This window comes from Jaculus jaculus, chromosome 18, assembly GCF_020740685.1.
Source record: "Jaculus jaculus isolate mJacJac1 chromosome 18, mJacJac1.mat.Y.cur, whole genome shotgun sequence".
NCBI lineage: Eukaryota > Metazoa > Chordata > Mammalia > Rodentia > Dipodidae > Jaculus > Jaculus jaculus.
Genome location: NC_059119.1, coordinates 18,564,213 through 18,591,138, shown reverse-complemented (window position 1 = coordinate 18,591,138; position 26,926 = coordinate 18,564,213). Strand labels below are relative to the sequence as shown.

General features: G+C 52.8%; 1 protein-coding gene across 2 annotated transcripts in view; it reads left to right on the top strand.

Annotated features, from left to right (window-relative positions):
- The window catches only part of Dlg5 (discs large MAGUK scaffold protein 5), a 154,387-nt gene that overhangs the window by 99,904 nt on the left and 27,557 nt on the right, over positions 1 to 26,926 (top strand). For both annotated transcript variants that reach the window (XM_004657990.3, XM_045137245.1), the window contains exons 6-16: positions 1,178 to 1,437; positions 2,638 to 2,950; positions 11,961 to 12,145; positions 14,295 to 14,420; positions 16,631 to 16,763; positions 17,113 to 17,240; positions 17,940 to 18,115; positions 18,402 to 18,505; positions 21,266 to 21,358; positions 23,497 to 24,516; positions 26,529 to 26,652. In XM_004657990.3, coding sequence (XP_004658047.2) covers positions 1,178 to 1,437; positions 2,638 to 2,950; positions 11,961 to 12,145; positions 14,295 to 14,420; positions 16,631 to 16,763; positions 17,113 to 17,240; positions 17,940 to 18,115; positions 18,402 to 18,505; positions 21,266 to 21,358; positions 23,497 to 24,516; positions 26,529 to 26,652 — 2,662 coding nt within the window. The remainder of the gene's footprint in view (positions 1 to 1,177; positions 1,438 to 2,637; positions 2,951 to 11,960; positions 12,146 to 14,294; positions 14,421 to 16,630; positions 16,764 to 17,112; positions 17,241 to 17,939; positions 18,116 to 18,401; positions 18,506 to 21,265; positions 21,359 to 23,496; positions 24,517 to 26,528; positions 26,653 to 26,926) is intronic.

Below are 26,926 nucleotides of genomic sequence, written 5' to 3'. Positions count from 1 at the left end.
TTGCAAGTCAGCGCCTATAACTGCTGAACCATCTCTCCCGCTCTCTTTCAGCGAAGTTCTTGCTATGTAGCCTATGTAGCCTGGACTGGCCTTATACTCACAGCAGTCCTCCTGATTCAGCCCGAGTGCTGGGATCACAGGCAGGTGTCTCCACACCCAGCTCTATAATTCTCTCTTGCTTAATCCACTCCTGGGGTTTCTCATGTCACTCAGAATCAGCCTTCACTGTGAGCCTTGAAGGTGTTCCCTTCTCGAAGCTTCCATTTGAACCTACTCCCTGCCGAGCACAGGGCTGCAGCCACTCTTTCTTTACCTAGCATATGCCTGGAGGGTCTGCTCGGTAGCCTTTGCACCAGCTCGCCCCACGCCCCACTCTCCTTGCTCTGTTTGTGTAAACTTGAAATCCAATTTCCTAGGAAGTCATCCTCCGCCTGCAGCCTCCTACCCTGCCCCCAGAAGTCTCTCCAGCATGTTACGCTGCTTCATCTCTGTTTTCTTGAAAAATCCTTTATTCTTTTGAGAGAGAGAGAGAGAGAGATAAAGATGCAGAGAGACAGAGGGAGAGAATGGGCGCATCAGGGTCTTTGGCCACTGGGAGCGAACTCTGTGTGCATGTGCAACATTGCATGCTTGCGTCACTGTGCGTCTGGCATATGTGGGACCTGGAGGTTTGAACATGAGTTCTTCTTAGGCTTCACCGGCAAGTGCCTTAACCACTAAGCCATCTCTCCAGCCCTGAGAAAGCCTTTTACTGTGTGTATTCTGAGGTTGACTTTGTCTATCTGTGGGTCTACTATCCTACATGAGGATAAAAGGAACATAGGGCACAGCCTTTCTGTCTGGAGAGATGGCTTAGAGGTTGAGCACTTGCCAGTGAAGCCTAAGGACCCTGATTCGAGGCTCGATTCCCCAGGACCCACGTAAGCCATATGCACAAGGTGGCGTGTGCATCAGGAGTCCATTTACAGCGGCTGGAGGCCTTGGCATGCCCATTCTTTCTCTATCTGCCTCTTTCTGTCTGTCTGTAGCTCTCAAATAGATAAATAATAGATTTTTTTTTTTTTAAAAAGGAGCCTTAGTCATAGACATAGAAGCCAGAGGGAGACCCTCTTACTGGCACATCCTGTCTGCCTGGCACACCCTGCCCCTTGGTAAGCTTGACTTCCTCTGGTGCCAGGTGCTGAAGCACAACGGGTCATCCGAGGTCCTGAACAAGCTGTACGACACGGCCATGGACAAGCTGGAGGTGGCCAAGAAGGACTACGACGCACTGCGGAAGAGGTACAGTGAGAAGGTCGCCCTGCACAATTCAGACCTGAGCCGCCTGGAGCAGCTGGGGGAGGAGAACCAGCGCCTGCTGAAGCAGACGGAGATGCTGACGCAGCAGAGGGACACGGCCATCCAGCTGCAGCACCAGTGTGCCCTCTCCCTGAGGAGGTAGGAGCCGAGGCCGGGGCTGCTTCGCCCCTCCCCCCGGGCTCCCCGTACTGTGCAGGGTTCTGGTTCTGCGTGGCTCCTGGCCGCAACTCAGCGTGTTGGGGTGGCTCAGCTAACAAGTCCTTCCGCCCAGGAAGCATTTTGCTTCAACACTTAACATTACGTCCCTTTCCTGTCATCTAAGCCACCTGATGTGTTCTGAGCATCCCGTCTCTGAGGTCTCCCTACAAACCTTCCTGTTAGCCACCCGCTTAGGAGAGAGAGGGGGAAGGAGAGGGAAAGAGAGAGAAAGAGAAAGAGAGAATCTGGGCATGCTAGGACCTCTTGCTGCTGCGAATGAACTCCAGACATGTGCCACTTTGTACAGCTGGTTTTAAGTGGGTACTGGGGAACTGACCTGGGCCGTCAGGCTTTTTCAGGCAAGCACCTTAACCACTGAGTCAACTGACTAGCCAGACCTTTCATTGTTACTAGAGAACATCATCCCTCAGGGGTGCGATTCCCACCCTGGCGCAGTGTCCCATAGAGTCCCCTCCTGTGGAGCGTCTGCTCTCTGAAGTGTCCACAGGTTTCCCATAAAAAGCCTTCTTCGGGAGGACGCAGGTTTGGAACGGCCCAGTGCAATGTAGACAGCCGCGGCTGCTCAGGACCCCTCAGGCCTTCTCCGTGGTGCTGGGTGCCAGACTCCCTGGGGCACCGTTTCCGACTCCAGTCCTCTGGGACGCGCTGTTTGTCCTGGGCTGGGGCCCGCGCGGGTCCGCGCTCTTGGGCGCGCACTGTGGGAACTGCTGCTCGAGCGTGGCGGGGTCTCACTGCCGGCTGCGGGGCACAGGTGCCTCCTGGTGGGTGGCATGGCCTTGGTCAGCTGCCCATGTTGCCAGGCCACCCCGTGGCTGTGTGCGCATGAGCAGGTGGACAGTGACCCGCATTCAGGCCGTGCTCCTCTCTCCTGTGCTGCGACCCTGGCCTGGCTTGGCCCCGCGGGCCTCACCTCAGCCTGTGGCATCTGTCAAAGGCTGAGACAACTGCCAGGCGCAGGGCACCAGCACTCCGCGACCGTGCTTCCTTGCAGAGAACGAGCCCAGCCGAAACCTCATGCTTGACTGTCCAGCAGGGCCTGGCTGGAGGGGTGGTGGCCACTCCAGAGCTGACGCAGCAGGTCCCTGCCCCTCCTACGTCCCAGCTGCCTTCCTCCCCCAGGTTCGAGACAGTCCACCACGAGCTGAGCAAGGCCACGGCTCAGAACAAGGACCTGCAGTGGGAGATGGAGCTGCTCCAGTCGGAGCTGACGGAGCTGAGGACCAAGCAGGTGAAAACGGCCAAGGAGTCAGAGAAGTACAAGGAGGAGCGCGACGCTGTGTACAGCGAGTACAAACTCATCATGAGCGAGCGAGACCAGGTCATCTCTGAGCTGGACAAACTGCAGACAGAGGTGGAGCTGGCCGAGTCCAAGCTCAAGAGCAGCACGTCTGAGAAGAAGGCGGCCAGTGAGGAGATGGAGGCTCTGCGACAGGTAGGCGGTCGTGCGGCAGGAAAGATGGTCCTGGGGCGCGGCGGGTGGGGGGGCATAGATGACATGGGTCGTGGATTCTCGTTGTTGGTCACAGGCTGGCTGGGCTGTGACATACCCCCCAGGGCTCTGCTGAGATCCTGCTTGGCGTCTGGCTTTAGTCTGGGCTCCAGAGGAGAAAACGTAGAGTGTGTGTGGCCGCAGTCCTGGGCTTCCAGGCGGACCATTAAAGGACAGGCGCAGATGCCATCGCATCTGAACCTACACTGGTTCAGCCCATTACGGAAGTAACCACAGACCGTCTTGTGCCGAAAGTCCGCGATGGCTCAGACGCGCTCGTTGTGGGCAAGCTCCCAAGACCGGGTTCTCGCCTGTGAAAGTCAGGCGGGGTTCAGAACGAGTAGTCCAGCAGCATCTGTACCGGTGGCGCACATGCGCTGTACAGGTCACCGTTCCTTCACGGAGGTGCCCCGAGCTCTTGCCGGGACAGTGCACTGTGGAGCCTGGGGAATCTGGTTCCAAACGCTTCACTCCCTGGGGCGGGGGTAGGGGGTCCGCAGGCTGGGGTTTCACTAACTGCAACTCTGGACTAAGCAGCGTGGGCCTTGCGTGCTGCCTGCCGGGCCAGCCTCTCTTCATTGTTAACAATGGTGCAGGTCTGTCCTCCTGGGGGTGGTGGACAGCCGTGAGATTGCTTTCTGTCCTGTCAATCATACTGTGGCCCTCTAGTCTGGAGCACAGCAGATTATTTTCCCCATCAAAGCAGCTCTTTAAAAAAAATTTTTTTTTTAAATTTTTTATTTATTTATTTGAGAGCGAGAGACATAGAGAGAAAGACAGATAGAGGGAGAGAGAGAGAATGGGCACGCCAGGGCTTCCAGCCTCTGCAAACGAACTCCAGACGCGTGCGCCCCCTTGTGCATTTGGCTAACGTGGGACCTGGGGAACCGAGCCTTGAACCGGGGTCCTTAGGCTTCACAGGCAAGTGCGTAACCACTAAGCCATCTCTCCAGCCCTAAAAAAAATTTTTTTTAAATCGTTTTTATTTATTTATTTGAGAGCAACAGACAGAGAAAGAGGCACATAGAAAGAAAGAGAATGGGCGCGCCAGGGCCTCCAGCCACTGCAAACGAATCCAGACGCGTGAGTCCCCTTGTGCATCTGGCTAACATGGGTCCTGGGGAATCGAGCCTCGAATCAGGGTCCTTAGGCTTCACAGGCAAGAGCTTAACCGCTAAGCCATCTCTCCAGCCCCCAAAGCCGTTCTTGATCCATGCCTCTTGTCGACTTTTTCTGTGGAGGTCAGTGGTAAGCTGGATGTCCAAATGATCTTTGAAAAGCGGAAAGCGAGGGCTGGAGAGATGGCTTAGCGGTTAAGCGCTTGCCTGTGAAGCCTAAGGACCCCGTTCGAGGCTCAGTTCCCCAGGTCCCACGTTAGCCAGATGCACAAGGGGGCGCATGCGTCTGGAGTTCGTTTGCAGGGGCTGGAAGCCCTGGCGCGCCCATTCTCTCTCTCTTCCTCTATCTGTCTTTCTCTCTGTGTCTGTTGCTCTCAAATAAATAAATAAAAAATTAAAAAAAAAAAAACCACTGAGGTGAAGGCCAGTAAGAAACGAAGCGTGTACCCTGATGACACATGGCGTGTGTGTGTGTGTGTGTGTGTGTGTGTGTGTGTGTACCCTGTGTGTGAGGTGCTGAGGACAGACCCCATGCCTTGCTCATAACACCACTGAGTTACGCCCCTAGTCCTACCTGGATGAATTTTTTTAAAATTTATTTTTATTTATTAGAGAGAGTGAGAAAGAGGTAGAGAGAGCGAAAGGGGCGGGGAAAAAATGGGCATGCCAGGACCTCTAGTCGGTGCACATGAACTCCAGACCCACACACCACCATGTGCAGCTGGCTTATGTGGGTTCTGGGAGTTGAACCCAGGTCCTTAAGCTTCACAGGCAACTGCCTTAACTGCTAAGCCATTTCCAGCCCTAATGAAGTACTGTTTTGTTGTTTTTTTTTTTTGAGGTAGGGTCTCACTCTAGCTCAGGCTGACCTGGAATTCACTATGTAGCCTCAGGGTGGCCTTGAACTCACAGTGATCCTCCTGCCTCTGCCTCCCAAGTGCTGGGATTAAAAGGCATGCACCACCATGCCTGGCCCTGATGAAGGTTTTGAGAAGAACATTATATAAAACAACTTAAAAAACTTAATTTTTTTTTTTTTTGTTTTTTGAGGTGGGGTCTCACTCTAGCCCAGGCTGACCTGGAATTCACTATGGAGTCTCAGGGTGGCCTCGAACTCAAGGCGATCCTCCTACCTCTGCTTCCTGAGTGCTGGGATTAAAGCATGTGCCACCACGCAGGGCAAAACTTAATATTTTAAAAAAATTATTTGAGAGATGAGAAGGGAGACACGCCAAGACCTCTTTCCTCTGCAAACAAACTCCACACAACTGAGCTACTTTGTGAATTTGGCTTTACATGGGTACTAAGGAATCAAACCTGGGAGCTGCTGAGCTATCTCCCCAGCCCAAGGAACACTTGTTTATTTATTTGTTATTTTGAATCAGGATCTCTAGCCTAGGATGACCTAGAACTCACCCTGTAGCCCCGGCTGGCCTCGAACTAACAGCAGACCTCCTTTCTCAGCCTCCCGAGTGTTGGCATTAAAGGTGTGTGCGCCACCATTCCTGGCTAAAGGACCACCTAGTAAGTCAAGGCACTAGAATTTGATTTATGTCCTAGACAATCCATTCATTGTCTCTTTTTCATGTTCTGGTACCTGAGCATGTGATTATTGGGGGTTGGATGGGGAAGATGCCATCATTACCAATTTAAGAAAACAAAATGCCAGCCAGGCGTGGTGGCGCACGCCTTTAATCCCAGCAGTTGGGAGACAGAGGTAGGAGGATCACTGTGAGTTTGAGGCCACCCTCAAACTACATAGTGAATTCCAGGTCAGCCTGGGCCAGAGTGAGACCCTACCTGGAAAGAAAACCAAAAAAAAAACCAAAAAAAACCCCCCAAAAAAACCCAAAATCTTGGAGCATGACCAAGACATTCACCATACTAAAAGTTCATGGAATGCTGAACACCCATCAACTGAGTTGTGATAAGACAGCACTCCTGCTCGATGGGTTTTAAGATTTCAGACCTCGCCTGTGCAGACCACGGCCACGTGCACTGAGAAGCTTGAGGAGCACTCCATTCTTCCCGCGCCTGCCTCCAGCAGCGACTGTGGTCACCCGGCCTTTGCAGGGGGTCTTTGCTGGGCATCAGGTCACCCGTCAGCCAAGGCTGGGATGTTCTCCAGGCTTTGTTCCTGGTCCACAGGCAGGAGAGGAGGACCACAGCCCCGCCCCCGCTGGGCAGCTGCCTGAACCCACATCCTCCACTCCTCTCCTCTGGCTCCATGCCCAAGACCACTGGACACCAGCCAGAGGGAGTCAGGCCTGTGGCCAGGCCTGGCCAGGCCTTTTAGGTGGTGAGACATTCTGAGATGGAGCCTGCCTTGTCTTCACAGCTGCCTGGCGGGGGCTTTCCTGCCAGTGAGGCTCCCTCGTCCACAGAGCGTCTTCAGCTGTCCGGGGTGTACTGCTTGCATTTCCCATCCGCACTTCTCCTTTCTCTGTGCCTCTCTTCTCTGTCTCGTGCGTTGCTGCTGGGTTGAGGCAGAAAGGGGAGGTGGTGGCACCAAGAAGTCCGAGGAACTGGTAGAGTCTTCCATTGGCTCCAGTCCTTGGGAGGCTTTCTCTCTCTCTCTGTCTCATGTGCAGGGTCGTGTGATATGTGTTTGTGTGGTATATGCACATATGTATGCAGCTGTTGTCCCCATGTGCACATGTGGATGCCAGAGAAGAGCAGGAAGTGTCCCCCTGCACTGCTCAGCTGCCTCTATGCTCGCCACTTCATGGTTTTTATTTATTTATTTATTTATTTATTTATTTATTTATTTGAGAGCAACAGACAGAGAAAGAGGCAGAGAGAGAGAGAGAGAGAGAGAGAGCGTGCAAGGGCCTCCAGCCACTGTAAACGAACTCCAGATGCGTGCACCCCCTTGTGCATCTGGCTAACGTGGGTCCTGGGGAATCGAGCCTGGAACCGGGGTCCTTAGGTGGTGAGATGGAGCCTGCCTTGTCTTAACAGCTGCCTGGTGGGGGCTTTCCTGCCGGTCCAGCTCCACGTAAGCCAGATGTACAAGGGGGCGCACGTGTCTGGAGTTCATGGCAAGTGCTTAACAGCTAAGCCACCTCTCCAGCCCTTTTGTTTTGTTTTATTTATTTATTTGAGAGTGACAGACAGAGAGAGAATGAGACCAATAGAGAATGGGTGCACCAGGGCCTCCAGCCACTGCAAACAAACTCTGGATGCATGCGCCCCCTTGTGTACCTGGCTAACGTGGGTCCTGGGGAACTGAGCCTTGAACCGGGGCCCTGAGGTTTCGCTAGCAAGCGCTTAATCGCTAAGCCATCTCTCCAGCCCCACTTGATTTTTTTTGAGACAGTCTCTTCAGTGACTCCAGAGCGTGTGGCAGTTTCACGAGCCCCAGTGATTCTCTGGTCTCCGCTTGCCAAAGCCCTGGTGTTGCTAACCACACTCAGCTGTTTACGTGGCTCGAGTTCAGTGGTCTCAGACCCCCACAGGGAGGACTCTTGACAGCTGAGTCGTCTCTCCAGCTCTTGGGTGGCTCTGTTGTAAAGGTCATGCTCGTGGGCCCCCATCGCCAGACCTGGCCTGCTTAATGAAGGGTGGGGGAACTGCCTGGGGCCCTGAGCGGTCCCTCTGGGAAGCTCTGGAAAGTTCTCCCGGGTCCTTGCTCCCTTGCCCACTTGGAGACTGCACCACCGAACAGCCAGTGCAGCCACCCTGGCAGCCGTGGCTTCCCCGCCCCTCGCCTTCCTGCAGGCGCAGCTGTGTGTCCAGTCGCGGGGCCCGGGAGGAGCAGGGCTCAGCTGTCAGGCAGAGCGGCAGGTGGTGCTGTGGGGGTCCCTCCCCGGGGACCGGGCGTCCACATAGAGGAGACGGTCGGTCCTCCCCGCTGCCACAGCTGTATCCTCAGGGACACGGCCACCACATCTGTGTCCTATCCTTTTGTGGGGTACTCAACTGGGCTATGCCCTTGCTATGGGGGGGGCGGGGGGAGGTGAGTGAGTCATGCTTCGTGGTCCCTTGATTGGCCAAGTAGTCCTGTGGAAACCAGCCTCTCTCCTCCGAGGCAGGGACCATAGGATTCCCTGGGGCCTGAGGGTCACCGAGGGCTGCAGGACAAGGCTCCAGGCCAGCAAGGGGAGGGGAGGGAAGCGCTGGTCAGAGGGAGGTCTCAGCAAAGTGAGTGGGACAGGGGACAGGTCACTGCACATTGTCGCATTGTCCTCAACGATGACAAGGCTTGGAACAGAGGTCATGCTGTCCTGACTCCTCAGTTCCATTCTCTCTATGTCTCTCTCTCTTTGTTTTTTTTTTGAGCCCAGGCTGACCTGGAATTCACTATGGAGTCTCAGGCTGGTCTCAAACTCACAGCGATCCTCCTACCTCTGCCTCCTGAGTGCCAGGATTAAATGTGTGCACCACCACGCTTGGCCTACATGTCTTCTTCTTCTTCCTTTTTTTTTTTTTTTAAAGTTTTTATTTATTTGAGAGAGAAAGAGGCAGAGAGAGAGAGAGAATGGGCGTGCCAGGGCCTCCATGAACTCCAGACATGTGTGCCCCCTTGTACATCTGGCTTGTGTTGATCCTGGAGAATCCAACTGGGATCCTTTGGCTTTGCAGGCAAACGCCTTAACCGCTAAGCCATCCCTCCAGCTCCTGCACTTCTTTTTAATCCCCCCTGCCCCTACCTGGTTTTCACGAACGCATCCGAGGAACAATGTTTTGAGGTGACCTTGTCTTGGAAACCAGCAGCGTGGAGGTCGCCTCGGAACGAAGGGGATGCCGCCTGACCCCCCCCCCCCCAGCACTGATTCTCCATGCGTGTGCCATGCCCAGAACCTGCCGTACTCGGCGAAGTGATCACCCCGAGCATAGGGCAAGGACCCCCTGGGGAACTGAATGCTAGCATGTTTCAAGTGTAAAACCACACACACACAACACACGGAACCCAACACCAACACTGAACCCACTGTGCATTTTGATTTTGTTTGTGATTTTTTTTTTTTTTTAACTTTCTGAGATAAGGTCTCCCTGTTTAGTCCAGGCTGGTCTTGGAAATCTTTCTGCCTCGGCATCCCAGGTGCTAGCATTACACGTGTGTGCCCCCATAGCTGGCCAATGTGATCTGAAATGTGATTGCTAAATGCGTCTTTAAATATTTGTTTATTTATTTGAGAGAGAGGCAGATACAGAGAGAATGGGCACACCAGGGCATCTGGCCACTGCAAACAAACTCCAGGTGCTTGCACCATCTTGTGCATCTGGCATACATGGGTACTGGGGAATCAAACCCAGGCTCTTTGGCTTTGGAGGCAAGTGCCATAACCGTTCACTGAGCTCTCTCTCCAGACCACTAAATGTATTTTTAAAAAATTTATCTATTTGCATGTGTATATATGGGTGCGCCAGGGCCTTTGGATGCTGCCCATTAACACCAGACAGTTGTGCCATTTTTTAAAAATTATTTATTTATTTATTTATTTATTTATTTATTTATTTATTTGAGAGCGACAGACAGAGAGAAAGACAGATAGAGGGAGAGAGAGAGAATGGACGTGCCAGGGCTTTCAGCCTCTGCAAACGAACTCCAGACGTGTGCCCCCTTGTGCATCTGGCTAACGTGGGACCTGGGAAACCGAGCCTCGAACCGGGCTCCTTAGGCTTCACAGGCAAGCGCTTAACCACTAAGCCATCTCTCCAGCCCAGTTGTGCCATTTTTTACACCTGGCTTACATGAGTGGCTGGGGATCAGCAGGCTTTGGGAGTACGTGCCTTTTAACTGCTGAGCCATTTTCCTAGCTTACAATTTTTTCATAATAAAATACAGATGTTCTGAAAATAGCAACGAATGAGGCTGGAGAGGTGGTTCGGTACTATGGTTTTTACTGTGCGAGCGTGGGGACCTGGATTTGCACCCCCAGCATTCATATAGAAGCCGAGTAGCGTGTGATTAACCCCAGTGTTGGGGAGATAGACACAGAAAGCTCCCTAGGTCCTGCTGGCTCGTTAGTGTAGCCAGGTGGGTGAGTTCAGGGTTCAGGGAGAGGCTGACTCAAAAAATAAGGTCAAGCCGGGCGTGGTGGCGCATGCCCTTAATCCCAGCACTCGGGAGGCGGAGGTAGGAGGATCACTGTGAGTTTGAGAAATGGCTTATTAGTTAGCTAGCTTGCCTGCAAAGCCAAAAGACCCAGGTTTGATTCCCCAGTACCCATGTAATATCTGATACACAAGGTGGCACATGCATCTGGAGTTTGTTTGCAGTGGCTAGACGTCCTGGTGTGTGTCCATTCTCTCTCAAATAAATAAAATATTTTTAAAAGTACACACATGTGCATGCACGTTTGCACACACATAGATGTGGCCCTCATGCATAAACACACATGCATATAACACACACACACCCCAAAGTAAATGAGTCCTCCACCCTGTATGAAAGCAGGGTGGAGGTAGGGTCTCACACTGGCCCAGGCTGACCTGGAATTCACTATGTTGTCTCAGGGTGGCCTTGAACTCACAGCAATCCTCCTACCTCTGCCTCCCGAGTGCTGGGATTAAAGGCATGCGCCACCATGCCCAGCAACTTCTACTTTTTATACAAATGAGATAGGCAAAGTACTCACCAGCCAAAATCATAGTGTGTTTTCATCTTTATTAATGTTTTTTTCGAGGTAGGGTCTCACTCTAGTCCAGGCTGACCTGGAATTCACTATGTAGTCTCAGGGTGGCCTTGAACTCATAGTGATCCTCCTACCTCTGTCTCCCAAGTGCTGGGATTAAAGGCATGCACCACCATGCTGGCTAATTACTTTATTTTTAAAATTTTATTTGAGAGAGAGATACACAGAAATAGGCAAGTAGAGAGAGAAAAAGAGAGTGAGAATGGGCACTCCAGGGCCTCCAGCCACTGCAAACAAACTCCAGATGCGTGTGCCTCCTTGTGCATCTGGCTTACGTGTGTTCTGGGAAGTAGAACCTAGATCCTTTGGCTTTGCAAGCAAGTAACTTAACCGCTGAGCCATCTCTCCAGCCCTATTTTGTTTTACTGAGGTAGGGTCTCGCTCTAGCCCAGACTGACCTGGAATTCACTATGTAGTCTCAGGCTGGCCTTGAACTCATGTTGATCCTTCTGCCTCTGCCTCCCAAATGCTAGGATTAAAGACCACACCCAGTCTTGCTTGCTTGCTTCTTTCTTTCCTTCCTTTTTTCTTTCTTTTTTCCTTCCCTCCTTCCTCCCTCCCTCCCTCCCTCCCTCCCTCCCTCCTTCCCTCCCTCCCTCCCTCCCTTCCTTTCTTCCTTCTTTCTCTCTCTGTCTCTTTCTCTCTAGCTCTTTTGTGTGTGTGTGTGGGTGGGGGGGGTGCTAACAGTAAAACTCAGTGTCTTTCACATCCGGACAAGTGCTCGATCACTGAGCTGCACACCGGCCTATTTTTAATCTTAGACATATTCTCTGTGTGAGATTACAGGCGCCAGCATTGCAGAGACAGGGCCCTGAAGCCCTTTCACTGCCTCATGTCATCACTGTGTTTCGTCACTTGTTCTCATTAGCGGGTTGTAGCAGTTTCTCTGTAAGATACACGCCAGGAAAGCGGTGGGGCAGAGCAAAGCGCTCTTGGGAGACGTTACCCCCCCCCCAGTCACCTAGATAGCGGCGGAGCAGGGTTGGGGTTCACGCCCAGGCTTGTGTGGGGCTGAGAGAGTCTGTGGTGTGGAGCTCCTCACCAAATGCCACTTGCGGTCTGACTCTGGCTGAGTCGTGTGGTTGTTGGGGGGCTAGTGCCCGACAGGTGTGCGGGCACGGGCTCAGGGTCTCCTGTGAAGCTCAGCCTCACCTTTCACCAGTAACCCTCTTCTCGCCTGCCTTTTGCCCCCAGATGAAAGATACAGTGACCATGGACGCCGGCCGAGCCAACAAAGAGGTGGAAACCCTTCGAAAGCAGTGCAAGGCACTGTGCCAGGAGCTGAAGGAAGCCCTCCAGGAGGCCGATGTGGCCAAGTGCCGGAGGGACTGGGCCTTTCAGGAGCGGGACAAGATTGTGGCCGAGCGCGACAGCATCCGGTACGGGTGCCCTTGGGTGGGGTGAGGGTCTGCGTCTCCCCATACGCGCTGAGTTCTGTCGGGAGAGTCATAATCCTTGGCACTGGATTCAGGGACCTTGGCTTCCCCTTCCTTGCCTAGCTGGCCTGGCTTCTTGGCTTTGGAATCCTCCATTGTGTCTCCTTCCTGCCTCACTTCTCCCTCGATAACCGGTGTGTGTACTGTCCAGATCAAGCCCGGCCTCTTTACGTTGAAGGCTTCCCAGGGAATCACGTGCTTTCTGCGTATCGTCCAGGCACTTACAGTGCATTCTGGGTCCTCAAACAGAGAGAGTTGGGGAGAGGCTCATATGTGCCTGGGGTTCCTGGCATGGACCCCAGGCAACCTACACAGCAGGACAGTAAAGGAGGACAGTACATGCAGGTGACGTCCATGGCCTCAGCCAGGGGCTTAATGGGGTGTTCAGAGCAAAAGCGGGTCTCGGGGTGCCGCGTGAACAAAAAACATGATGTGGTGGTGCACGCCTTCACTAGGGAGGCTAAGGTAGGAAGGAGGGTCACAGTGAGTTCAAGGCCAGCCTGGGGCTGCAGAGTAAGTTCCAGGTCAGCCTGGGCTACAGTGAGACCCTGCTTTAGGGCAAAGAAAGAAAAAAAGCATGTGAAACACGAGTGTGATCTCTGCAGAAGAGGGACGTCGGGCGTTGGAGGTGGAGAGAGCTCGTGTGGTGCGCCCAGGGCAGGTGCATGGGTGTGGCTGGGGCTTGGTCTAGGAGAGTCGCAGGGCTGAGGGTGACAGGGTACCTGATGGCAGGCTCCTAAGGATCTTGAGAGGAAAGAAGTCCACCGTCGTGGATGTGATCCTGGGCTGGGGCGGAGCCAGGGGTGGCTGGGGTAGTGGTTGCGTAGTGAGTCACTCATGGAGTGGATTCTGGGAGACATCCTGTGGCTGTGCAGGGGCGACCTGTCCCCCTTCAGGGAGGGTGTGGAGGTAGAGGTGGCCACCGGGTCCTCTGTGGGCTGGGGGTGGGGGTTGTCACTGAGGTCTGGTGGGTGCTCTGGTCTGCTCCTGCTCTGATGTTTCTCCAGGATGGGCATCCCGAGTTGGGCTCTGCTCTTGGGGTGAGTGAAGTTCAGGGAAGTAGTGGCATGGGGACCAGTGTCTGGGCACATCTTATTTGAGAGGGGGCAAAGCAGAGATCTTCCTGCTGCTGGGCCACATGTCCTCTGTAGGTGGCAGAGGTGGCCTGGACCCCTCTTGTGGAGCCCCAGCAGGCTTCTGCATTGCACCCTCACAGAGCTGCACCGGCCCAGGGCCGAGTCCTGACTGAACGCCCCCCCCTCCCCCCGCCTGGCTGCAGTGGGAGGGATGGTGACTGTTTATTGAAAGCCCCGAGTGTGGGCAGCTAAGAGATGCGTGGTGGGTACTCAAGCATGGTGGGCTGGGGCTTCACTACGGGGAGAGCCCCCCTGCTTCCCCATCACCCTCGTCAGGACAGTGAGTGTGTTGAGGGTGAGCCTTGCTCACTGGCACATGTAAGAGCGTCTAGAATGAGCTGTGGGCATTGGGATGTGGCAGGTGTCTCTCTACTTGGTTCACACTGTGAGTTGGCCTGGAGGGGTAACAGTGCAGTCCAAAGTGTTCTTTTTATTAAAAAATATTTATTTATTTATTTTTAGAGAGAGGGAGAATTGGTGTGCTAGGGCCTCAGCCACTGCAGTCGAACTCAGACGCTTGGGCCACCTAGTGGGCATGTGAAACCTTGCGCTTGCCTCACCTTTGTGCACCTGGCTTACATGGGTCCTTAACCGCTAAGCCATCTCTCCAGTACCTCATTTTTTAAAATTTTAATTTACTTATTTATTTGAGAGAGAGAGAGAGAGAATGGGTGTGCTAGGGCCTCTAGCCATTGCACATGAACTCCAGAAGCATGGACCATCCTGTGCATCTGGCTTACGTAGGTACTGGGGAATTGAACCTGGGTCCTTGGGCTTTGCAGGCAAGTGCCTTAACCGCTAAGTCATCTCTCCAGCCCCCAAGCACCCTTAATGCATGTGGTGATGAGGCGGATGCCCCCAGTGTTTGGGAGAGGAAGCTATCAGGCTGTTGTTGGCCACAGACCACAAGCCCCTCTGCCCCTCACAGCGACCTTGCCGTCTGTCTTCTCTACCAGGACCCTGTGTGACAGCCTGAGGCGGGAGCGAGACCGGGCCGTCAGTGAGCTGGCAGAAGCTCTGCGCAGTCTGGATGACACTCGGAGACAGAAGAATGACGTCAGCCGGGAGCTGCAGGAGCTCAAGTAGGCATGGGCGGACGCCTGCCTGGGGTGGGGGTGGGCTGGTGCCTGGGCGCAGGGATCCCCTCTCCCTTTTGGACGCAGCAGCCCCGGGTGCACTGGGCCTTGCTTGTCTCCGCGTCACTTCCTCCTGTCACCCCGCTCGTCTGTAGAATGGGCCCGAGGGCCACCGGCTCCAAGTTGACGTAAGAGTTAGAAATTCCCGGATCGTACAGCAGACAGCACAGAGTCAGGGAGGGCACCTCGTGCCAGGGCCCACGGGAAGGAAGGTCCTGCGCCTGAGCAGTCCACTGAGCGCCGGTGCTGAGCGTCGGGCCGCGCTGGTCTGGCACAGGCTCGGGTGATGGCCTCGGAGGAGGGACGGCGGCTGAGGGCTGTTGGAGCTGGTCAGCCAGACAGCAGCCCGGGAAAAGGTGCAGACCCTCAAGTCTGTCCGTGACAGCAGGACAGAAAAGCAGGTCACACGTGTGCCCCGGCGCAGTGGGCAGCGCGGGTGAACTGGAAAGGCAGCCTGGGCACAGATTTTAGGAAGAAAGGAAGGTGTCACATGTAAGTCACTATGAGGTGGCTGAATCTTTTTTTTTATTTTTTATTTTTTGAGGTAGGGTCTCATTCTAGCCCAGGCTGACCTGGAATTCACTATAAGTCTCAAGGTGGCCTCGGACTCACCATGATCCTCCTACCTCTGCCTCCCAGGTGCTGAGATTAAAGGCAGGCGCCGCCATAGGCCCGGCCATGCTGAACTTTTTTTCCTCTTTAGAGAATCTTCCTTAGAGCTAACCTGTAACCTTTTGAGGAAGTCCAGTTTATTGATTAAAATTTTTAAAAACATTATTTGTTTATTTGAGAGAGAGAAAGAGGGAGGGAGGGAGAGAAAGAGAAAGAGAATGTGCACACCAGGGCATCTAGCCACTGCAGTTGAACTCCAGACGCTTGCGCCCCCTTGTGCATTTGGCTTACATAGGTCCTGGGGAATCAAACCTGGGTCCTTTGGCTTTGTGGGCAAATGCCTTAACCACTAAGCCATCTCTCCAGTCCCTGATTAAATCTTTTCAGTGGATTGTATCAAATTTAAAACACACATGGGCTGGAAAGATGGCTTAGCAGTTAAGGCTCCTCCCTGCGAAATCTAAGAACCCATATTTAATTCCCTAGAACCCTAATAAGCCAGATGCACAAGGTGGTGCATTTGTCTGCAGTGGCTGGAGGCCCTGGCATGCCCATTCTGTCTCTGTCTCTCTCTCTTTTATCTGTTTCTTTCTTTCTCTCTGATAAATACATTAAATTTAAATTTTAAGTAATTATAAATGCAGCTCTAGATCTCAAAGATATTCTGTATTTTCTTTTTATTAGAAGACTGGTGTATGCCACACCAGTCAGATGATTTTTTTAACATTTTTATTTTTTTTAAGCTTCATTTATCTGGAGAATCAGAGAGAGAGAGAGAGAGAGAGAGACAAAGACAGAGACAGAATGGGCACGCCAGGGCCTCCAGCCACTGCAAACAAACTCCAGACACATGTGCCCCCTTGTGCATCTGGCTTATGTGGGTCCTGGAGAATTGAACCTGGGTCCTTTGGCTTTGCAGACAAATGCCTTAACTGCTAAGCCATCCCTCCAGCGCCCTATTCTGTATTTTCTTACTACAAGGTCTTGGTTTGTTTGTTTTTTGAGGTAGGGTTTTACTCTAATCCAGGCTGACCTGGAATTCACTCTGTATTGTCAGGGTGGCCTCGAACTCATTGTAATCCTCCTACCTCTTTTTTTTTTGTTTGTTTTTTAGTTTGTTTTGTTTTCGAGGTAGATCTAACTCTAGCCCAGGCTGATCTTGAACTAGTGGGGATCTTCCTACCTCTGCCTACTGAGTGCTGGGATCATATGTGTGCACCACCACACCTAGCAGGCAAATCACCCCCCACCCCTTACGTTGCTCTGGGCTTAACCCAAGGCCCGAGCACGTTAGACAAGTACTTTACCACCGAGTTATATCCTCAGCCCTTGGGTTTCGAGAGAGCATCTTGCTATGTCGCTCAGACTGGCTTTGAACTCTCTGTGTAGTCCTCACTGCCCTTAAACTCACCGTCCCCCTGCTTCAACCCTGTGAGTGGCTGGGATTGCTTTCATGAACGGCCGCCTTGGTTTGGAGCAGTGATTGATTCACTGGGATGTTTTGCTTTCCAAAGGGCCACAGCCACAGCTCTCTGTGTTCACAGGGAGCAGATTGAATCCCAGCTGGAGAAGGAGGCCCGCTTCCGGCAGCTGATGGCCCACAGCTCCCACGACTCAGCCATCGACACCGATTCCATGGAGTGGGAGACCGAGGTGGTGGAGTTCGAGAGGGAGAGGGTGAGCTGCCCAGGGTGGCTGTGCGTGCTGCTTGCCGTCCGGGAGGCGAGGACCTTGCGGGAGCGGAGGCCCCTCTCCCGGGAGTGTCCTGCGCCGGGGCTGCTAGCTCGGCGGGCCGCCCCAGTCCTGCGTCTCACGGGAGTGCTGGCCCAGCAGCGCTCGGAAGGCAGGGCCATCGGCAGAGGGCCAGGGCAGAGGCCGACTGGGCTGTGTGTGGGCAGGGACCCGAGGGGCCACACGACAGCTGTTGATAGGTTTCTACCGCAGGGCCTGGGAGCAGAGCTTGGGGTGTAGAACCTGCGGGTGCCCCTCCCTGCTTGGTAAAGAGCTGCTGCTGCTGTTTTGACAGGAAGATGTTGACTTGAAGGCTCTTGGGTTTGACATGGCAGAAGGTGTGAATGAGCCTTGTTTCCCAGGGGACTGCGGCATATTTGTCACTAAAGTGGACAAAGGAAGCATCGCTGATGGTCGCTTGAGGTAAGACTTGAGAAGCCCCACACCCCTGGGAGGAAAGAAAGCAAGCAGCACCCCCCAACCCCCGAATCAGGACCCCGCGGGAGCCAGGTGACAGGAAATGAACACACCCCAGCACCTGAGGACTCAGAGCCCGTGTGAGGACTTGGGCTCAACTGAGGTGCTCTTAAAGAAAATTCTGCCTCTGGGGTATCTCTGAATCTGGCCTTTTCTTCAGGTGCCAGGGGCTATTGTCTCTTTTGCTTTTCTGGGTAGCAGAGGATTCAGGCAGTGGTGTGATGTGAGCCTAGGATGTGGGTCTGCATGCTCACCCCATGGAACAGTGTAGATACAACACGGTTCTTACTACCGGCCAGGCTCTGCTAAAGCAGTCTGTACAATCACTCACCCTTACCATTCTTTGAGGCAGGGACAATGGCTACCCCGCCCCACAGTGAGGACGCTAAGGGGCCGGGCTAACAGCTACCAAGTCACAGAGTCAAGATTTGAACTGTAGAGATCATTACTCCAGCATGTACAAGTTTCACAACTGCTAATGTCATGGCGATAGTGGCTGAAGTAGTGTGATCCTGGAGGAGGAAGGCTTTCTGAGTGGGAGTGCAGGATACCAGTTCTGGCACTTGATCCCCTGAATGACAGTGCCAGGCGGGCAGCCGCAGTCCTAAGGTCTGAGTGGGTGTTGTCCTGGCCTTCCCGCCTCAGGGTCAATGACTGGCTGCTGAGGATCAACGATGTGGACCTCATCAACAAGGACAAAAAGCAGGCCATCAAGGCTCTCCTCAATGGCGAAGGGGCCATCAACATGGTCGTGCGACGGAGAAAGTCCCTGGGTGGGAAGGTGGTCACACCCCTCCACATCAATCTCGGGGGACAGAAAGGTAGGGGGGGCCTGCAGACAGGCAGGGTGGGATTGTGTGTGTTTTCAGGGGCACCTTGTCCCCAGGGATGCACGTTGCTGACATCTTCATGCAGCCCGTGGGCTTGCTGCAGTCAGCGGGTCCTGTAGATGCCCCCCAGACTGGGTATGATGAGCCTTCCGGGTGCCACCAAGCAGAGGACTGGGGCTGCACAGCGCAGACCGAGGCCTCCCCTTTCACGAGCTCAGTCAGCGGAGCTGGGAGGCAACAGCCAGGCTGTGACCTAGTGCCCTTCTGTGGTCTGCAGACAGTGGCATCAGCCTGGAGAATGGAGTGTATGCTGCCGCCGTGGTGCCCGGGAGCCCTGCCGCCAAAGAAGGGTCCCTCGCCGTGGGAGACAGGATTGTCGCGGTGAGCCTCCAGCACAGTGCCAAGCTGCCCGCCTCACCCAGACAGAGCGTCGATTAAGAAGTGACGAACTGAGGGCCTGGAGAGATGGCCCCGCGGTTAAGGCGCTTTCCTGTAAAGCCTAACAACCCCGGGCTCGATTCCACAGTACCCACGTAGAGCCGGATGCATAAAGTAGTGCATGCATCTGGAGTTTGTATTGGCTGGAGGCCCTGGCATGCCCATTCTCTCTCTCTCTCTCTTTCTCTGTTTTTCTCTCTCCTCTGCCCCTCTCTATACTAGCAAATAAATAAGTTAAATTAGATTAAATTAAATTAAAAAAAAAAAAAGGAAATGACGAGCCAACTTATGCTTCCTTTGTTTTGGGGCATTGTACTATGGGAACACTTTAACAAAATGCTTTCCCCTGATGGCAGGTGCCTATATACAATGAGGAAGTCCGGAAAAGGTCAGGGAGGAAATCAGGACCTGTGTATTACTACCATGCCTAATATTTCTTATTTTTCTTTTTAAAAAATTAATTAGTTTGCTAGAAAGAAGGAGAGAGAGAGAGAGAGAGAGAGAGAGAGGGAGGGAGGGAGGGAGGCAGATTGAGAGAGATAATGGACACGCTAAGGCCTCCAGTCACTGCTAATGAACTCCAAACACATGTGCCACTTTATGCATCTGGCTTTATGTGGGTATTGGGGAATCAAACCTAGGTCCTTTGGCTTTTCCAGCAAGTGCCTTAAATTGTAAGACATCTCTCCAGCCTTTTTTTTTTTTTTAAGCATACCTCTGCGTGTTTCTTTTGAAGTGTGTGTGTATGTGTGTGTGTGTGTGTGTGTGTGTGTGTGTGTGTGTGAGGTGAGGTCTCACTATGTTTTCAGGCTGGATTCTTACTCTTGGGCTCAAGCAATCCTCCTGCCTCAGCCTCCTGAATAGCTGGGACCACAGGGGTGTGTCACTGCACCTGGCTTAAACAAATTTTTTTTTTTTAACGCAATAGTACTCTTCAGCTTTTAAGTACTAAGGTATTACGACCAGTGTGCTGTAAAATGGCCAAGCAATACAAAAACCTATAAGGTGACAGTGGACTCCTGTTCCTGGTGATCTGCCCCAGCTCAGAGCGGAAGTGCTCTTGCAAGTCTATGTGTCCCTGCATAGGATTCTGGGTTTGTTTGTTTTTTTTTTTTCAACACAATAAGGGGATCTGCAACTTGCATTCTACATTGTGGGTAACTTTCCAAGTCAATCTTTATGGGCTACTTGATTATGTATCTATCCATCTGTCTATCAGTCAATCAATAATCTTCTATTTATTTATCGAGGCAAGGGCTCAGTCTAGCCCAGGCTGGCCTGGAACTCACAAGTGACCCTCCTGCCTCAGCCTCCCATTGGCTGAGATTTAAGGCCTGAGCCACTATGCCCAGCAATTTGGTTGAAATCTCCCCCTCCCGATGGTCATACGAGTAGTTCTCAGCATCTGCTGTTGTGCACAGCGAACCTTACCTGTTCATACAGCCACTTCAGGAGCACTGACCTGTGTCTCTGGAGGCTCACTGCCTAGAAGTGCTGGGGGTAGGGCTTGCATAGTTAAGATGTCTGACACCCCGGCTTGGTGGGTTTGGCTTTATGTGGGTAGCTGGGGAATTGAGCCTAGGCCAGAAGGCTTTTTATGCAAGCGCCGTTAATTGCTGAACCATGCCCCCAGACACACACACACACACACACACACACACACAAAACATCTATACTTACAGATAACAAACCATGGTATTTCCCTCCCTTCCCCTCCCCTCCCCCTCTTTCCCTTTCATAACTCTGCTCTCTGTCATATCCCCTCCCTCTCTCCATTAGTCTCTCTTTTAATTTGATGTCATCATCTTTTTCTCCCATCATGAGGCAGGTCACTTTTTTTTTTTTTACACAACTTTTGAAAACTTTGAAATAATTACAGATTCATAGGAAGTTGTAAAGCTAGCAGGGGGTGGTCCTGCATACCATCTCCCCACTTCCCCCATGACAAAGCCAGCGCATTGACGTGGGGATGTGCGCTCCTCACCGGTAGTTTTCTGTAGTCACTGAAGTTGGCTACAGAGTGGTCTCTTTGCCACGCAGGTGACCTCTCTGTAGAAATACCTCGTGTCCCCGCTGACAGCCAGCTTGCTCTCCATATGGTTTTGCCATCCGGAGAATGTTGTGTAAATGGCCTCGCACAGTGCGTGACTCTCACGTGGCTTCTTTCACCCAGCATCGTCCTGTGAGAGCTCCCGGCTTGTTCTTGTCATTGCTGCGTGTGTGCCTGAGGCACAGACCTATCACAGCTCAGCTCCTTGTCCACTTAGAAACTGTCCTTGTCTGGGATGGATGAGGGTTGATTCCAGAAGTGGCTGAGAGATCAGAGATGCTCTGCAAACAATGGCAGCATTTCACGTGGTGATTTCAGGTCGCCAGGGTCTCTTGTTTTCCTGTCTCCTCTCACTTCTCAGACATGTGCATGCTTCCCTGCCACTTCATACTCGAAGAAGTGGGCTGAGAAAGTTCTGAGCCAAGAGCCGGCATGATGTGGCTATGTAGTATCTTCCTGGGGTCCCTGGTGGTCTAGACCGCAAATGATGTGAGAGGTTGCATGCACTCCCTGACCTGGCTCCAGGCCCTTAACCCCCGACCCCGGCTCCTCACATAACCGAGTCCGCTGTCCACCAGGGGTGGCCTGGAAGCTAGAGAGTGGGCTGAGGCCTGTCTGCCGGTGGGCCTGACCAGATCGTTGCTTGGCTGTAGATCAACGGTATTGCGCTGGACAACAAGTCTCTGAATGAATGTGAATCTCTGCTGCGGAGCTGCCAGGACTCCCTGACGCTGTCCCTCTTGAAGGTGAGCACTCAGTGTCACTCCCATGTGCTCCGTGTCACCAGGATCCGTGGAGGAAAAGGTATTGCTTTGCAAAATGCAGAGTGTGTGGGAAGCCCACGTGGATATGGGCTGAAAAACCAAACTATGGAGGCCCTTTGGGGGACAGCTGGGCCCACTTAATCTGAACTGGATGATTTGTTTTATTTTATTTATTTATTTATTTGCACACACATGTACATTTGTGTGTGTATGCATGTGTGTGTATATACACATATGCCAGGGCCTTTTGCCCCTGCAAACATGCACCAGGCACTTGGACCATTTTGGGTCTGACTTTTCGTGGGTACTGGGGAATTGAACCCTAAGAGGCAGGCTTTGCAAGTAAATGCCTTTAACAACTGAACCATCTCCCCAGCCCTGCATGGGATGATTTGGTAGGTGTGGAGGTTGTTAGCTTTCTTTGGTCTGATGGTGGTCTTGGGTTGATATAGAACAAACGGCCTTATGTGTGGCGATATTTGCTGTAGTTGTCAGGAGTCCAAGAAAAAGACTTTCCTAATCATCCACTGTTCTGCGATATCAGTGTAGATATAGAAAATAAGGACAGCATGGTAAAATTGTTGAATCCAGCCAAGGGGTTTATGGACATTCAGTGTAGTTTTCTCCCACTGCAAACCAACTCCAGGTGCATGTGCCACCTTGTGCGTCTGGCTTTACATGGGTACTGGGGAATCGAACCTGGGTCCTTTGGCTTTGCAGACAAGCACTTTAACCCCAAGCTGTCTCTGTAACCCTTTAGGATACTTTTCTGTCAACCTTTCTATATTGCTGAAAAGATTAATGGTATAGAAAGGTGGGAAAATGGGTCCAATCCATTTCACTAAGATGTTTTCTAAATGACTTGCTTTTAAATAATGTTTTGGAGGAGCTATTTAGTTTTGCAGAAGGACAGAGAGCTGACGCAGAGAGCCTTCCTCCCTCAAGTAAGCCCCGCAGCCCAGGTTTCCAGTGTACTTGACACCCTGACTCACTGTTCATTTGATACAGTCATTGCCGGCACGGTGTACGTGAGGGTTCACTGTTGATGCTGTGTGTTCTGTGGGTGTTTTAAAAAATATTTTTTATTTATTTATTTTATTTGAGAGAGGGGGGCAGGTAGTGAGAGATAATGGGTGCTCCAGGGCCTCTAGCCACTCCAGACGAACTCCAGATGCATGCACCACTTTGTGCATCTGGCTTACGTGGATACTGGGCAATTGAACCTGGGTCCTCAGGCTTCATAGGCAAGTACCTTAACTGCCAAGCCATCTTTCCAGCCCTTCTATGGGTTTTGACAAATGTATGCTAACACATGATCACTATTACAGTACCCTAAACTGCTCTGAAAACCCCCTGTGCACTGACCCTCAAGTCCCCAACAACCACTTACCCTTTTACTGTCTCCAGACATCTCTGCCTTTCCCCACAGTAGGCAACCTTTTTGTATAGAGTTCCTCACTGACTAACTGGTGCTTAGGGTTCCTCCAGGTCTGTGTTTTTTGGTGGCTCTGTAGCTCATTTAAAAAAAATTTTTTTTTTAGTTATTTGCAAGCAGAGAGAGACAGAGCTAGAAGAGAGACAGACAGAATGGGTACACCAGGGCCTCCAGATACTGCTGCAAATGGACTCCAAATGCACGTGCCACTCTGTGCATCTGGTTTTATGTGGTTGCTGGGGAATCGAACTTGGGTCATTGGGCTCTGCAGGTAAGCACTTTAGCTGCTGAGCCATCTCTCCAGCCCGGTTCCTAGCCCTCCTTCGTGTTCTGTGGCCTGATGTACCACAGAGAATTTGCCTGTGCGCTTCATGGCTCCTAAGCAGAGCAGAGGTGGCTGCATGAACGCCCAGCGTCTAGGGTCACCAGGAATGCATGGCTCTTCTGAGTTCAGAGTGGCCGGGGCCATGAGAAAACTTGACTAGACAGTGGTGTACGCAGGTGTGTATGCATGCGAGACTCCTGTGTCTCTCTTGGGGGAGAGGAATGTAGGGTCCAGTCCTTCATCACTCCACTGTGGGGATGCCTTTCTGGGGTAGCTCCAGGCCACAGCATCTCACCTTCTCTCTCTCTCTCTCTCTCTCTCTCTCTCTCTCTCTTTTAACCGCTCTTCATTCTGGCTCAGGTGTTCCCCCAGAGCTCCTCGTGGAGTGGCCAGAACATCTTTGAAAATGTCAAGGACTCGGATAAGACGCTGAGTTGCCGAGCCCACGGCCCGGAGGTCCAGGCTCATAACAAAAGGAGCTTGTTGCCGCACAATAACTCCACACAGACGGATATCTTCTGTGTGGACCGGCTGGAAGACAGGAAGGAGCTGGGGCCATCGGGAGACAGCAGCTCCTTTCTGCACAAGCCATTCCCTGGAGCCTCCTTTCCCGCCTGTCCCCAGGCCTGTTCCAGCACCTCTGAGCGGAGCCTGAGCTCCTTCCACTCCGATGCCTCTGGGGAACGTGGCTATGGCCTGGTGGACATGCCCAGTCGGCGGTCAGTGCTGCCCTTCGAGACCGAGGTGGGCCCCTGCGCCCCGACGGAGGCCCCCGTCGACAAGACGGACCCTGAGGGCTCTAAGAGCGGCGGAACCTGGCCCAAGGCCGTGCTTGGCTCCACAGCAGGGCCTGAGAAGCTCTCTGTCTACAAAAAGCCCAAGCAAAGGAAGTCGATCTTTGACCCAAACACTTTCAAACGCCCCCAGACACCCCCTAAGGTAGACTATGTACTCCCAGGCCCTGGGCCTGGTCACTCCCCACAGCCCTCCAAGAGGGTGGGGCCCCTGACGCCACCAAAGCCCCCCAGGAGGACCGACTCCATCAAGTTCCATCACAGGCTGGAGACTAGCTCGGAGTCAGAGGCCACGTTGGTGGGCAGCTCCCCATCCACCAGCCCTCCCGGTGCTCTGCCCCCCGACGTGGACCCCGCAGAACCCACGCATGCCTCGCCCCCTCGGAAGTCCAGGGTCTGCATCGCTTCCAGCTACCACTCTGAAGGGGATGGGGACCCCTCCTACCTGCCTGCCAAGAAGGCCTGTGACGACGACCTTACCTCCCCGAAGGCAGACGAGCTGGGCCAGAAGCGGCGCCGGCCGAAGTCTGCTCCCAGTTTCCGGCCCAAGATCACTCCAGTCGTGATTCCTGCTCAGTGCCTAGAGGTAGAGCCAGGGCTGGGGAGCTGGTGGCGGGGGGTGTACAGAGTAGCCCTTGATGACATCCCAGGCTTGTGCTAAGCTGGTGCCTCTCTGCTTGGCATGTTCCTGGGGAAAGTGGACCTGGGGCAGATGAACGCCAGTCGGAAGCAGTGCCGACTAGGAGATGCAAAGGGACGTGGGACACCGCAGTGGGAAATGACACGGAGACGCTTATCTGAACATCACGTTTGGTTTGGTTTTCCAAGAAGGTTTTAAACTTGTCAAAAAGCTCGGTGGGGCTGGAGGGATGTCTTAGTGATTAAGGCGTTTGCCTGCAAAGCCAAAGGATCCAGGCTTGAATTCCCCCAGGGCCCATGTTAGCCAGATGCACAAAGAGATGCATGCATCTGGAGTTTGTTTGCAGTGGCTGGAGGCCCTGGCATGCCCATTCTCTCTGTCTCCCCCTTAATCTGTCAAATAAATAAAATACAATAATTTTTTTTTAAAAGCTAAATAAAGGGCTGGAGAGATTGCATAGTGGTTAAGGCACTTGCCTGCAAAGCCTAAGAACGCACGTTTAAATCTCCAGGTCTCATGTAGCTAGACGCAGTAATGCAAGCATGCAATGTCTTGTATGTGCACAAGGGGCGCACGTGTCTGCAGTTTACTCACAGCGGCTGAAAGGCTCTAGCATGCCCAGTCTTTCTCTCTTTCTCTCTCTCTGTCTCTCTCTCAAATAATAATAATAAAGCTAAGTGAAGCAGGGCATGGTGGTGCGTGTCATTTGGCCCAGCACTCTGGAGGCAGAGGTAGGAGGATCACTGAGTTTGAGGCCAGCCTGGGATTACAGAGTGAGTTCTAGGTCACCCTGGGCTAGAGTGAGACCCTATCTTGAAAAAGCAAAACGAAACAAACAGCAAAGTGGCAGATTTGCCCTCGAGGGTTTGGGGAGATGGGTGGTCCACGGAAGAGCTGTAGCAGGGTGGCCCGGCTGTGTGTGCGGAAGCTTCCAGAAGGGGAGATGGCTGGGGGCAGACACCCTCCCAGACACTGTGCACGCTTGCTCACTGCAGACGCTGCAAGTGGTGTCGAGTTGTCATACGTCCCCTTGCAGTCTTGCCTCCTCACCTTCTCCCACACAACTCTGTGTTTGAAAGAACAGACGTTTTCCTCTGTGCTTGCCTTCTAAAGGTATTGAAGTAATAACATATATTTAATGCTTCTATTTATTATTGTTATATATATATTTTTTATTTTTCGAGGTAGAGTCTCACCCTAGCTCAGGCTGACTGAAATTCACTCTGTAGTCTCAGGGTGGCCTCGAACTCACAGCGATCCTCCTACCTCTGCTTCCCAAGTGTTGGGATTAAAGGTGTGCACCACTACACCCAGATATTTAATGTTTCTAACTCATATTAGTTTAGATGAAGTATAATCTATGTATATAAAAGGTAATGTACCTAGGACTTTCAGTGAAACTGTAGACGTTGCACTTCCCTGCTCTGAAACTGCAGGGGGAGAGTCCTCTGATGGTAGCGAACAAGAACTCTGTGACTCTGAGCCCGACCCCTTTGGACAATACGTAACTACCTTGTGTCAGGAGACAGCTGCCTGGACTTCAGCTTATCTGACAGAACCCTGCACTCATGGGTGTAAATCTCTCCCCTCTGCACTCACGGGAGAATTCAGACAGAGGGCTGTACAAAGTATGTGAGTCCAGCACAGTCTGAGTCCAGGGCCTCTGTCAGGTCTTTGGCATGAGCCAGCAGAGGTCTGCGTGTGAATAGAGGCTCTCTCCCTCCCTCTGAAGTGGATGTTGCCTGATTATTCTCATTGACTCATTAATTCCTATAACAAAGGTTCTGTAAAGGAAGCTCTATTCCCTCCCGATGCCAGGCAACCTGAGTGAGCAGTGACGTTTCTCCCGCTGGTCACCTCCTGTGCCTGGATGGGAGGAGCTCATGCCAGGGATGGAGGTCACCTAGCAGTCCATGCTTCACTTTTCCCAGCAGACAGCCTCTCCTTTGCTTCTGCAGGAGCCCAAGTCTCTCCCGGCCAGTGGAGAGCTTTCCCCGGAGGTCCAGGAGTGGTCCTTGTACTCACCAGGGCATTCCAGCCGGCATGGCAACCCCCCGCTGTACCCCAACAGGCCGTCTGCAGGTAAGCTGGCAGGACAGGGCTGTTGCTTGCACCCAGGGCTGCCTGTCTCTGAGAAGAAGAAAGATCGTCCCATGTCTTCAGCCTTGAGGCCCAGGGAACCAGGATTGCTGCTCTGTCTGGGATGGTTGGGCCTTTTTCTGTGTCTCTCCCCCCTCCCCCCCCATTACGGTGGGGCAGAAGCAAACCTGCAAGAGAATTCTTCCTTAGAACCGGGGAAAGGACAGTAGCCAACCACAGAGTAAATTGGTGGCTAAGACTCTCTGCCTAGAGTCCT